The sequence below is a fragment of the Emys orbicularis genome, chromosome 2, assembly GCF_028017835.1.
Source record: "Emys orbicularis isolate rEmyOrb1 chromosome 2, rEmyOrb1.hap1, whole genome shotgun sequence".
NCBI classification, from domain to species: domain Eukaryota; kingdom Metazoa; phylum Chordata; order Testudines; family Emydidae; genus Emys; species Emys orbicularis.
Genome location: NC_088684.1, coordinates 10951282 through 10964976, shown reverse-complemented (window position 1 = coordinate 10964976; position 13695 = coordinate 10951282). Strand labels below are relative to the sequence as shown.

Sequence of the window (13695 nt, the reverse complement as noted above, 5' to 3'; positions counted from 1 at the left end):
GACGTAGCCTGGAAGTGAAGACCTAGAGTGGTCCGAGTCAAAGATGACACTTAGGTTATGGGTCTGAGTGACAGGTAAAATATTGGTGTTGTCCACAGTGATCAAGAAAGAAGGTAGCAGGGAAGATTAAGAGGTCTGTTTTAGTTATGCTGAGCTTGAGCTGACAGCTAGACATCCACAAGGAGATGTCAGAGACACAGGCCAAGATTTTAGTTTGGACAGATGGAGACAGAACCAGAGTAGAAAGTTAAAACTGAATTTTAGCATCGAATTGGTAATTGAATCTGTTTTTGCAGAGGTGATTACCCACAGATAGGGTGTAGGAGAAGAGGACCAATGACAGAGCCCTTGTTTATTCCCCCCAGGAAATCGGAGAGGATATAAAGAGGATCCTCCAAAGGACACACTGAAGCAGTAATTAGAAAAGTAGCAGGAGAACCAAGAGAGAACAGTCTCACGGAAGCAAAGGAAAGATAACATTTCAAGAGGAGGAGCATGGTCATCTGTGACAAAGGCGGGTGACAAATCAAGGTGGATGAAAATGGAATACTGGTTCTGAGATTTCGCTAAAAAGAGGTCGGTAGATATTTGGCAAGAGCTGTTTCCGCTGAGTGCAAGAGTCAGAAGCCATATTGAAGAGTCTTGGATGGAACTGGAGAAGGGGAACTCCAAAAAGCAATTCCTCCTTTTTACACTGAGCCCTACATTGCACTACACCTTAAGTGAGCTCGCAATTCTCCAGTAATAGATACCCTGCTGCTCTGATTTCCTACTCTGTAGACCTGCTAGGAGAACTGGTTTGTGGGGTTTGACCTTACCTGGATGACCCTACAGCAAGAGACTGGCACTAAAGACCAGAAGGGCAGTATCCCCTGTCACAGGGCTTCACGTAAGATTTAATTTAAACATGAGGATGAGTGAGAAGTTTACTTATTTAGGAGTAAAATCTCTAAATAAATTAAATTGCAGGAAGGACTGGATTACAACCTCAGGCTCACTGTATGACCTATGACAAGTAATTTAAATCTCTGCATGTCTATATTTCCCTATCTAGAAAGAGGAAAAACTAATATTTATTCATCTTTGTTAACTGTTTTGACATGTACACATTCAAATGACTGTATAAGGGATACTCATTATTACTCTGAAAATGTGTCCATGCAACAATGATGTCATCTTACGCAACACGCCTGTTCCCTGTATGTGTTCAGAGTCCTATGTGCTGACTTTCTCCACCAAAGTATTTTTTCTACTAGTATTTAGCTTGTTAGCATTGCAGACCACACACAAAGATGAGAGTAAGCAGAACCCTCTTCTGGCCTGACCATCTTCAACAGAAATATTAAAAATAAGTTCCAAATGCAAAATCTTTATTGTGTGTAATGCATGCATCAGCTAGAATGAACAAAGCTTTACTTTTAGATTCCAATTTGAGTCTGCAGGTGTGGCAGTTTAAAAGATTAGCTTTTTACTTGTACACTCAAAAAAAACTGATCTAGAGCCACAGAGGCAATGAATACTACACCCTATGATGCCATTTTTAAAAAGTAACTTTTCAGAGTGGAACTTTACTTTGTCTCTCTCTTAAGAGACAGAAGGCGAATATTGCATAGTTTTTATGTTGAAAATCTCGAAAACAGTTGAATGAACAAATTATATTGCCTAAGGAAAAAATTTGTCTCTTAGATTCTAACCAAACTTACCAATGTATACTCGCTGTTCCGAAGACACCATATAACTAAAGCACAACCTACTGAATGTATTGTGTTTGAAATGTGATGCTAAAAAGGAATTTGGTATAGATTTATCAAATTGTTTTCCGTTTTAAATCCCTTAATTGTTTTCTATCTGCTGTGCAGTGTTTCACCTCAGGCATGCTGAAGATGTTTTTTATGTCACACTTGTCAGTTTCTGTATGAATAAATACAGGTGGATGAATGCATCCCAGTCCTACTTCAGCATAAATAAATTAGCAAATTTTCATAAATAGAAATTATACTAATGAAAAACTGTTTTAAATGATTAATGAACACTGTTTACCATAAATCTGTTTTCTCATTTGCATTTTGAACTTTTGGAATGCTGATTATGGTGCTGTTTTGATCTTGCTTAAGGCACTTGTTTAGGTTTTGAAAAACAAGATGAACTCAATTTGCTGATCTCAATCAACCAGATGGACCAATGAAACCTCACTTGTTTTATGAGAAAAAATGGGGCAGTAAAGGAGATTTATTACAAAGTACAACATGATTATACATAAATATTTATTTAGCATTCTAAAAATCACAAAGCTACCCCAAGAGATGAACGATCTGCATGCAAATATAAACTATTTCTAAAACTGATCAAGATTCACACAAGGGTGGAATGAATCACAGAAATTAGATGGAAGAGATATATTAGGCTGTCAAAACCATTGACCTATCAATGCTAGATTAGAACTTAAAACATTTTCTATTACTTTGCCTAGTCTTGTTTTAAATGTCCCATAGAAGTGAAAGGATGTGTAATTGACATACTTATCAGCAAAACTTTTAAAAACCTTAACCCAAAAAATAAAAACTTTAAAAATGTCATCATCAGGGTGTCACATGGTACCCATGTGGAAGATGGCTGCCTAGTCCCACATCTCCTTGTGCCCCACATATTAATTCATCTCTAATAATTACTGTCCTAAAAAATTGGCAATTAAGTTTCTGTCATAAACATTTAAATTAGTCCCCTGGATGAACTTCAAACTGTTGAATGTGGATTCCAATGAAACAATGAGAGGCAACAAAAGACCTAAGTCGGAATCACCTAAGCAGCTGAAGGGGGAGACCACAAGGGCACAGCAGAACATAGCCCAGGATATCGTGGCATTGAAAGAATTCCTTACAGACTGAGCGTATTCAATCTCCAAAGATATTTGTGGCCTCTCTACAGATGTATGTGATGTAAAATCCCAAATGGCTCACTTGGAAAATGAGTTACAAAGAACTGCCAATAAAACCAGTGAAATTAAAGAAGAAACTGCCTCCTGAAAGCTTAGACTAGACAAACTGGAAGAAAAACCAGGACGGCTTAGAGAACAGATCTCAAAGGAACAATCTTCACCTCCTGGGCGCTGCTATGGGTCTAGACTGAGGAGAAAGATATTATAAAAGTGAAAGCAGTTATAAAAAATTTAAAACGTAACAAATGGAAAAAAGGGCAAGTTGATTAGTAATGAATACAAAACAGAAGCTAGGAACTGTAGAAAATTGATAACTGAAACAAAAAGACACCAGGAGAAAACTATGCCCAGTAGTGATAGGAACAATAATAAGGAGTTTACAAAAGGATTCCTAACAATAGTATTACTCTATTATTAGATGGAAATGGTAGAACTGTCCATGATAATGCAGAAAAGGCAGATATTGCAGTGTGTGCAGTACATACTGGCTGGTTTCCTAAGCAGAACCAACAAGCTTGAATACATTATCCCAGTGATTTACACACCGCACTGTCAGCCAACGTAATTCCAGATCTAATTCTAAGTTCTTGCCCTGCTCTTCGAAGCCCTGAATGGATTAGGGTTCATTTACCTCATGGAACATCCATCTTTTCTTCACTCCTCAATAACTTGCTAAGCTCAACAGAGACATTTTGGCTGGTAGAGCTCAGGTTTACTCCTGGCACAATAGGGAGAAGGGTATTGACAGCGATGGCCTCACAAAAATGGAACAAACTTCTGTTTGATGATATTTGGCTGATTCTGAATCCTGACCTTCACACAACATGGCAAGATGTACCTATTTAAATTGGTATTTCTGTAAATAACCATGCAGGAAAAAAAAATAAAAAACCAGCCTCTGTCACTGTAATTTAACATATATCTGTAGTTTGAGGTTGTAAATAAATTTGTCTATTGTGGTGGTGGGTTTGTGGCTGATAATTAGTCTGAAATTGACAATATATTTATAGAAAACCAGACCATTATCAGAAAGTACCACTTTATTGTATTGTGACTATTTATCTGTGACAGATCTGAACTGACTGGTAATAGTGGAAATGAAAAACTCTAAGGTATTTCTAAAAAAAAAAAAAATCACAATTTAGTAAGAGTGCCAATATATCCTATTACCAATCCCCAGAATCATTCTGTGTCCAATAAAAACACTTAGAATGGCGTAAAGTTATTCAAAAATGAAGGTTACTTATCTGTGACTAGAACCGTTCAAGATGAGGTTCTATACATTCTCACTTAAGGGAACAAGGCTCACTCAGACTCTGGAATATTCTGGAAAGCAGTGTGCACTGGGGCCTATAGAGGAGGGGGTTAGATTTATTAGAAACTGGGAAACCTTTTGTGAAAAGAGGAGCCTATACAGAAAGGATGGGCTCTACTTAAACCAAAATGGAACCAGGTTGCTGGCATGTAAAATTAAAAAGGTCATAGAGCAGTTTTTAAACTAAGGGCTGGGGGGAAGCCGACAGGTGCAGAGGAGCATGTGGTTCAGACAGAGACATCCCTTAGGGGAGGGTCTATTAATGGAGATTCTCTATATCCTAGGTAAGGAGGAGAGGGTGAAAGATAAAATACGGGTAGGGTCTGATGAGAAACAGTTGAATGAAAAAGAGACCTATTCAATTACATCACATAATGGCAGACAGCTGAAAAGTGACAATTTTTAAGTGTTTATATACAAATGGTAGAAGTCTAAATACTAAGATTGGTGAATTTGCGTGCCTCATATTAAATGGGGCTATTGATATAATAGTCATCACAGAAACTTGGTGGAATGAAGATAATCAATGGGACACAGTAATACCGGGGTACAAAATATATCAGGAGGACAGAACAGGTTATGCTAGTGGAGGAGTGGCACTATACGTGAAAGAAAACAGAGTCAAATGAAGTAAAAATTTTAAATGAATCAAACTGTACCATAGAATCTCCATGGATAGTAATCCCATGCTTGATTAATAAGAATATAGCAGTAGGGATATACAACCAACCACCTGACCAGGATGGCGATAGTGACTGTGAAATGCTCAGGGAGATTAGAGAGGCTATAAAAATGAAACACTCAATAATAATGGGGAATTTCAACTATCCTCATATAGACTGGGTATATGTCATCTCAGGATGGGATGCAGACAAAGTTTCTTGACACCTTCAATGACTGCTTCTTGGGGAAGCTAGTCCTGGAAACCACAAGAGGAGAGGCAATTCTTGATTTAATTCTAAATGGAGCACAGGATCTGCTCCAAGAGGTGAATATACATGAACCACTTGGTAATAGTACAGTAACTCCCCACTTAACGTCATCTCACTTAACGTTGTTTCGATCTTACGTCCCTGCTCCATTACAGAACATGCTCATTTAAAGTTGTGCAACACTCCGCTATAACGTCGTTTGGCTGCCTGCTTTGTCCACAGCTGGCAGACCCCCCATCAGTTCCCCTATGCCTCCCGCCCGCCGGAGGACCCTGCGGATCAGCGCCTTCCCCTGCTTCTCCTGCCCATGGCAATCAGCTGGTTTGCGGCGTTCAGGAGGCAGGAGGGAGGGGGGAGGAGCTAGGACTCGGTGCACAGGCTCCCCCTCCCTCCCCTGCCTCCTGAACGCTGCAAACCAGCTGATTGCCGCAGCCAGGAGGCAGGGGAGGGAGGGGAGAGGAGTGAAGCGAGGACGCGGCGTGCGGAGTAAAGGGGGAGAAGAGGCGGGCTAAGGGTGGGGGCTTGGGGGAAAGGGTGGAGTAGGCAGGCCGAGGGTTGATCCCCCCGTCCCTGGTGCTTGCACAGTAGGGGAAGCTGCCGCTGCTGCTGCACAATGTGCTTCTTCTAGCCTATGGCATCTTCAGCCTCCTTGCCTGCCTCATTGTCTGCAGTGCCAGTGGGCTGTGCCTGTGTGGGGTAAGGCTGGGGCACCTCCCATTGCTTCCTACCCAGCAATGATGTTCCCATTGCTTCATACTCAGCAATGATGACTGTAGTATTAAATTGTTTCTTTAAAATTGTTTAAAGTTTATACCTGTATTAAATTGCTTGTTTAAAATGTATATAATGCCTTTTGTCTGGCAAAAAAAAATTTCTTTGGAACCTAACCCCCCGCAATTTACATTAATTCTACTGGAGAAATTGGATTCGCTTAACATCATTTCAGTTAAAGTCGCATTTTTCAGGAACATAACTACAACGCTAAGTGAGGAGTTACTGTAATCATAACTTAATCAAATTTAACATTCCTGTGGGGGTGGAAACACCAAAGCAGTCCACCATGATAACATTTAATTTCAGAAAGGGGAACTACACAAAAATGAGGAAGTTAGTTAAACAGAAATTAAAAGGTACAGTGCCAAAAGTGAATTTGAAGAACAGCTAGCCAAAGACTCAAGAAGCAATTTTTTTTATTTTTATTTTTTTAGTACACCAGAAACAGGAAGCCTGCTAAACAACCAGTGGGGCCACTAGATGATTGAGATGCTAAAGAAGCACTTAAGGACGATACGGCCATTGCGGAGAAACTAAATGAATTCTTTGCATTGGTCTTCATGGCTAAGGACGTGTTTGAGATTCCCAAACCTGAGCCATTCTTTTTAGGTGACAAATCTGAGGAACTGTCCCAGATTGAGGCGTCATTAAAGGAGGTTTTTGGAATAAATTGATAAATTAAACAATAAGAAGTCACCAGGACCACATGGCATTCACCCAGGAGTTCTGAAGGAACTCAAAAGTGAAATTGCAGTACTACTAATTGTGGTATGTAACCTATCATTTAAATCAGCTTCTATACGAGATAATTGGAAAATGTCTAATGTGATGCCAATATTTTTAAAAGGCTCCAGAGGTGATTCTGGCAATTACAGACTGGTAAGCCTAACTGGAGTACCAGGCAAATTGGTTGAAAGTATAGTAAATAACAGAATTAGCAGATACATAGATGAACACTATCTGTTGGGGAAGAGTAAAACATGGTTCTTGTAAAGGGAAATCATGCCTCAACAGTCTACTAGAATTATTTGAGGGGGTCAACAAGCATGTGGACTATGGTGGATTAGGTAATTTAATACTTTCTCTCCTGTAGGACAAATTCTGCCCTCCGACGTTTGCAACTCTCACTGACTTTTTACTGAAGCCAATGTGATTTGCACACATCTCTAATGACAAAATGTAACCTTTTGGTTTTATGGGGTGTCACAACATTACAAAATATTAACCAATTATCGCTACAATATTGTTATTCTAGAAATATAATCTCTAAACAACCCAGATGGTGGCTTGTTTAAAAAAATTATATGAAGAACTAAATTCATCTTTTTAATTATGGCATATGCAATACACTCAAAACTACATTTTTTAAATGTAAAAATGTTTGACATAAGGCAACATTAATTAAGAGCTTTACCTGTGCCATTAATGTCCATTATGATGGATCCTGTGTAATGTCTAGCTATCATGACTCCTTTTATTACCTGTCCTTTATTGCATATGCTCGTAGAAAAATACAACATTCATTTCTAGGAAACTGAACATTGCATAGAAGCTCCAGGTATTTTTTTCCCCTTTAGCTGTAGAGTAGGTTTGATTACTTCAAGAAAAATTGTTCATATATTGTTCCCTAATGTACAAATCTCTCTCATACACACATCCAAGTACATAAAGTATGGTTAATGGAATACCTCAGGAAATTAATCTGAATTTAGTCCACAGAGGAGTTAGGTAAGGTAAGACGAAAAAATCTCTTTCTGTATAGAGCCCACCAGCATGGAATCTGGGCTGTATCTAGTAATACCTCAGATACATTTTCTGAGATAGCCTCCCCGCTAGTTCTCTTATCTTGACCCCTCAGCTCCATGGACACCACACCCAAAAGGCAGAGTTCTCTGATATCCGTTCCAAAAAGACACATAATATTGTGGACTAACCAACAGGTTACAGCCTGACAGATCATGTCAACAACAGCAGACTCTTTTGGGCTATCAAGTGATGAAATAAATGGGCTCCCCACACACGAAAGTCCAGGATGTCCCTGTAATATACGGATTTATTTAATGCAGATGCACAACTATTTTGCTTTGACTGAACAGAAAGCCTCTCCCTTCCAAACCCTTTTTTTTGGGGGGGGGGGGCATCTTGAACACTGCAAAACAGGGAGTCTGATTTAGAAAAATCCTGAGTCCAGCACAAATACATTTTTATTGGGTTGAACTACATCTAAGGAATGCCGTGGGGCGTAGGGGAAAAGGCAAGCTTTACGGTGGTGTTTCCCAAATTGCGGGGGTTCACCACTGGTGATGTGTGAAGGACTAGTAGAAGCGCTTGTTGGAAATTTTTTTGCAACAATTTTTGAACTGAAACCTTTTTGTGGTAATTTACCAGTTTTGACAAAAGTTTTGTTAAGAAAGATTTCTTAGGTCCAGGATGGACTCTCTAGTCACTCCTCAGTCACACAGGGAGGGGTCACTGTACAGGGAGCTGCCCCTCCGTCCACCCAACCCCTATGTATCTGCAGCCCCCGCACACACACACACAGATCCCCGCCCCCCTACCAACCCTCATACCCCCGCACCTGGAACACTCCCACCAAGCTGCCAGCACCCAAGCCTCCACCCCACCAAGCCTTTACTTTGCATTCTTCTTCTGCATGGTAAAATTTCAAAGCTATATTAAGTCAATGTTCAGTTGTAAACTTTTGAAAGAAAAACCATATTGTTTTGTTCAGCATGACGAACATTCCAGAGTTATGAACAGCCTCCATTCTGGAGGTATTTGTAACTCTGAGGTTCTACTGTATATTGAGTGGAGCAAGCCTGCAGGTAGTGAAGGTGAAATCTGGCATGCAGAGTTACATACACATGGTCCAGGAGTAATTAAGTTCTGGAAAAAGCTTCCAAGAGAGCAATCCCCATCATTAGAGGATCTTAAAAGCAAGTTGGATGAATACCTATCAGGGATGGTCTAGATGTACTTGGTGCTGCCTGAGTGCATGGGCCTGGATTTGAGGACTTCTCAAGGTCCTTTCCAGCCCTACATTTCTATTGTTCTAAGCATAACTTTAAAAAATATTCTCGGCATTTTAAGGCTAAATCATGATTTCATTACCACTTCGCAGATTTTGCTTTTGGAGAGAACTAATATAATTTTATATAACACCAACCTTCACTGCTCTTCTGCATTCCCCCAAAATTGGGGAAATAGACAGGACTTGCAGCATACCCATATGACTCAGATTAAGACAACCATTATATTAAGACCTGAACATTGTGAAAAATCTAAATAAAATATAGTGCAATTAATTAAGAAGTCTATAATTATGTTAAGTTCTAATTGTTTTCCCTTTCAGTAACCTTATTAAATGGTGATATATATTATAAAATAAAATGTGTCATAAGGCTGCTATATATATATATATATATATATCAAGCATTTATTAAAGGATATAATTTTCCAGCAAACATCTAACTTGCTGTTGATCTCCAGACCTTTTGCCTGCTGTCTCTCTTCTTCCAGTTGCTTTGGGTTTGCAAACTGTATCCTTTCACCAGGGGAATCTGGGAAACTCTCGAAATTAAACTTGTCAACCTGGATAGCCATACTGAGGTGGGGAAAAAAAGAAAGAAAAGAAAAGAATTGTTAATACAACAATTTTGTGGGAATGTCTCCCGCAGATCATTTCACAGACTTTTACCAAACCAAAGAAAAAGGTATTATATATTGCTTCAGTAAGAGTAATCTGGATCACAATGATGCATTAATACTATGATTCATGGTACAGAACATTGAAAGCAAGTTATGATCAAAGATCCATATTGGTAAATTGAGAAAACACTGGGGATCCCTTCATCCCTGAAACCTGTTCATTTCACTGGGGCTCCTCAAAACTCAACAAACCTGCCACCAGAAAACCTACCAGCAGGACTTACTTTTCCAAAGCGATGAAGATACATAGGATGCAACAACAACATTTGGACAAATGGTTACATCCCTAAAACTTGGTTCAGCAGAGATAATACTTTCTTCATTTCAGTTTTTCAACTTATTTTAGTTCAGTTCAATGACTTTATTCAAAGTTAAGAAACCAACTGGGAGTTGAAAAGCTAGGAAAGCTTGTTTTCCTCTTTCAGTCTCTGAATCAAAAGTGAGAGAGGATGAGATCTACTAATTCTAAAATTTTGAAAGACATGGCAACCACAGAATCAGTTCAATTCACTAACTACAGATAATACTTGCTTGTTTAATAAATCAGTTAGCTTTAAATGAAACATACGTTGTGATAAATGTTTTCTTTTAGGTATTCAACATATTACGGTAGTATTATTTAATAAAAAAATTAAAATGCTGTTTTGTGCCTTTTTGCTGAATTTCCATCCAAATAGAGTTTAACATATCACCAGTAAAAAAAAATTTTTTTTAGTAAATAAGAAATGTGTTGTTCTTCATTTTCTAACATATTAAAAATGAAAAAATTAAGAATGTGAATAAATGGAAGTTAAGCTATATAACTGCTTAAATAAATGTATAGATATAGTGTATCCTCCTGGTTAGCAAAAGGAAGCACCAAATTTAATGTAAAGGCTATATTTAGTAGCAAATCAACATGCTTTAATGGTTATCAACCATGAGAATCAATCTTTCTTTAGGAGAATAACTAAAATGTGCAAATGCAAAAATAAGAAGTTAAAAATAATTATTTAAATCAAGGTTTCTTGTTGCTTATTTAAATTATGATTAAAATCGGTGATTTACATCACTTTGATTTAAATAAATCCACCCTGCTTAAAATATGAGTACGCTAGTAAGAAAACACTATAAATTACATTTTAGCAACTCAACCCCATACAGCATCAAAGTAAATGTAAAAGAAAACCAAAAAAAGAAAAAAAAAATTGTAGGAATATCAAAATGTGTCCCTGAAATTAATTTTAACTTTTGTTTCCTTCAAAAATTATACTTATGAACTTTGCACCTTGAACCCCTCATTTCTGGCCCCGTTCCGGAGCCATGGGGAAGCCCTGAGCCTCCGCCCCCATACCTCGCACGGGGCTGTGTGTGGCCCACGACTGATTTTTTCTGTGGGTCAGTGGCCCCGATAGAAAAAAGGTTCTTAAAAAATTATGAAATTACCACTAAACACTGACATGCCCCTGCATATAGATGTACAAACGAAGACCCCAGCACCCCAACAAGTCACTTTACAATATGAATAAGAGACTCCAGAGTGTGGAAATGCTATTTAATATAACTATGCCAAAAGTAGCTTAATACACACACACAAACTTCCTAACATAAACCTACAAATTTTGTAAATGCAAAACCTACATTTACTCATGCACATGAGATAACTGCAAAAGAACCCAATTTCCACGCAGCCGTGTAGATTTTGTACATTAAAACATTTATAAGCAAAACTCATGAAGTCTATAGCTTCAGCATCTCTCAGTGCATCTCAGGCACTACTAGACAGTATTTGCAACATCTTATGGTAATAGTAATACAAACAAATAATTAGTAAAATAATTACTTTATCAAGCATATGGTGAGGCATGAAAAATTAAAATATTATGGTATAGTGTGTGCTAAACAATCAGATATTAAACTATAAACAACAATTATATAAAAACAAGAATTTACACCTTTCTGAATGTAGCGTGAAATGGGTTTTCCTGGATCCAATAGAATGTGTTTCCTGTCAAAGTATCATGAATAAGAAGCACTTTCTGAAATGGGCTGTTATGGAAAAATTAATTCGTAAAGAATTAAAATACACTACTTTGGACAACAACAAAAAATTAATGACTGCTGATGACTTTGCTCCTAGGCAAGACAGAATGAAAGAGACCAGCTTTTAGCATAATTCCTGTGGCAATACAACTCGCCCAAGAGCAGGAGTGTCAAGTACATTTCCTAAGGTTGGAGGGAACTACATTAGTTTCTGTTCTGTACCTCAGCAAATTTCAAATGTGGAAATATTTTTCATGGATGTATTAAGACAAGCAAATGTAGAATAATGGAAGTAACTGAAGTAAACAACTTACAGATTTTTGTTGGAGAGGGAGGTGAATTTGTGATGTTTGCTTAATTTTTTAATTGAAAAAATCCTACAAAATAGAAAATGTTTTCTATAATAAAGATTTATTTCAGCGAATTCAATCTTATTTCTAGCCATTGGTAAATGTAGGACAAAGCTTTGGGGCATCTCAAAGTACAGGAAGTAACTTACAGTCATAAAAGTTTGAGGTGGAAAGAGGGACCCAGAAAACAGCATCAAGCTAGAAACTAAATGAAGGCTAATTTACAGGAGAAATTGTTAATGCTCCATGATTCTCCTCCATAGTCAAAGAGTATAGGTGGGGCAGGGAGCCAATGGTGGCACAGTTATTGATCCTGCAGGCTTCCACTGAATAGGAGTGTCACCGCTGTAGGTCTTGCTGGAGCCCTAGGCATAACGGACAGTATGAACCAAAATCTATGAACCAGAGTAGACCTGGCCTTGGCAGAACAGCAATACACTAGGTATGAGTCAACCAACTATTAGTCAACATTCCTGACCTGAGAGGATGGTACAAGAACACCCAGGTATAAGGTGTTAATTAACAACATCTGGAGTGTAATACCTAACTTGTTTGTATCAATGTATAAAAGTAGAAGGCATAAGAGAGGCATCTTTGTACTGGTCTAGGGGACAGCATACTGCTATGCTGATTGAACTGGTACCTTGTTGCAGGCATACAAGTATTAGTGTACCTGTAACTCCTATGGGGCACTAGCGCTGTCCTTTGTAAACAATACACCTGTCCAAGCACCTTCATCCCTGAACCAAGCCTGTGGTCTCTTTTTAGAACAACACTGAGGTCTGCTGAATTAGCCAGCTGTACTCTGTGCTAGTGCAGCTAACAACGGAGCCCCAAGAATAGCAGCACTAGCAGCATTAACAACTTTGCAGCACTTGTAACACTCCACAGCCACAACGACCATCAAAACTTTTTTAAAAACTGAGAAATTTCTATAGTAAATCAATGTTTTATTTAGCCTTATCACACCGTTAATCAAATTCAATTTCTAAGAAAATTCCTTCCCCTTCAACTGGGAGGCAGAAATAACTTGCCTAAAAGCTGAAGTAATCAAATCAATTTGGAGGAAATAAACACAAATATCCTCCTGCATTAAGACAGTAAAAAGAGCCCAAAACATTCTTCAAATGCTTTGATGACTTCAAGATTAGACATATACAAAACTATCACTCAGCTCATGAACATGTAAAATGCATATGTTGTGGAAATATATTCATGCTAAAGAGTTAATTTGGCCTAATCCTGTTGAGGACAGCTGTACTAAACTTCCAGACATGATTCAGAGAAGCTCAATAGACACACACAAAAACTTTTTGGGGGGCAAACCAACTCAATTATAGTCTAAATGACAAAACATTAAGATATTATCATTTAATTTAATGTCAAGGTACCCAAAATATTTATGATAAAGAGACAAGGAAAGATTTGAGTTATTTGTGGGCATGTGCTTTGCAATGAAATGATTATCAATGATAAATTGCTGTTAATGATAACATTTGCTCAATATGTGATGGCCCTCAGGGAATTCATCTGCTACGCCTTCCACAAAACATAAAATGGTAATGTTAAACTGACAAATCACATCAAATTTATGAGACCCTCCCTGAGCTCCATTCATTAGTCTTCCACTTTTTATTTAAGTATCCTATTATTTCATTG

The 13695-nt window shown here is 38.1% G+C and overlaps 1 protein-coding gene across 1 annotated transcript in view; it reads right to left on the bottom strand.

The window, feature by feature from the left end:
- Window positions 1-13695, bottom strand: part of TRAPPC9 (trafficking protein particle complex subunit 9) — an 839327-nt gene that overhangs the window by 378375 nt on the left and 447257 nt on the right. Inside the window, exon 20 of the mRNA XM_065398766.1 lies at window positions 9407-9560. Coding sequence (XP_065254838.1) covers window positions 9407-9560 — 154 coding nt within the window. The remainder of the gene's footprint in view (window positions 1-9406; window positions 9561-13695) is intronic.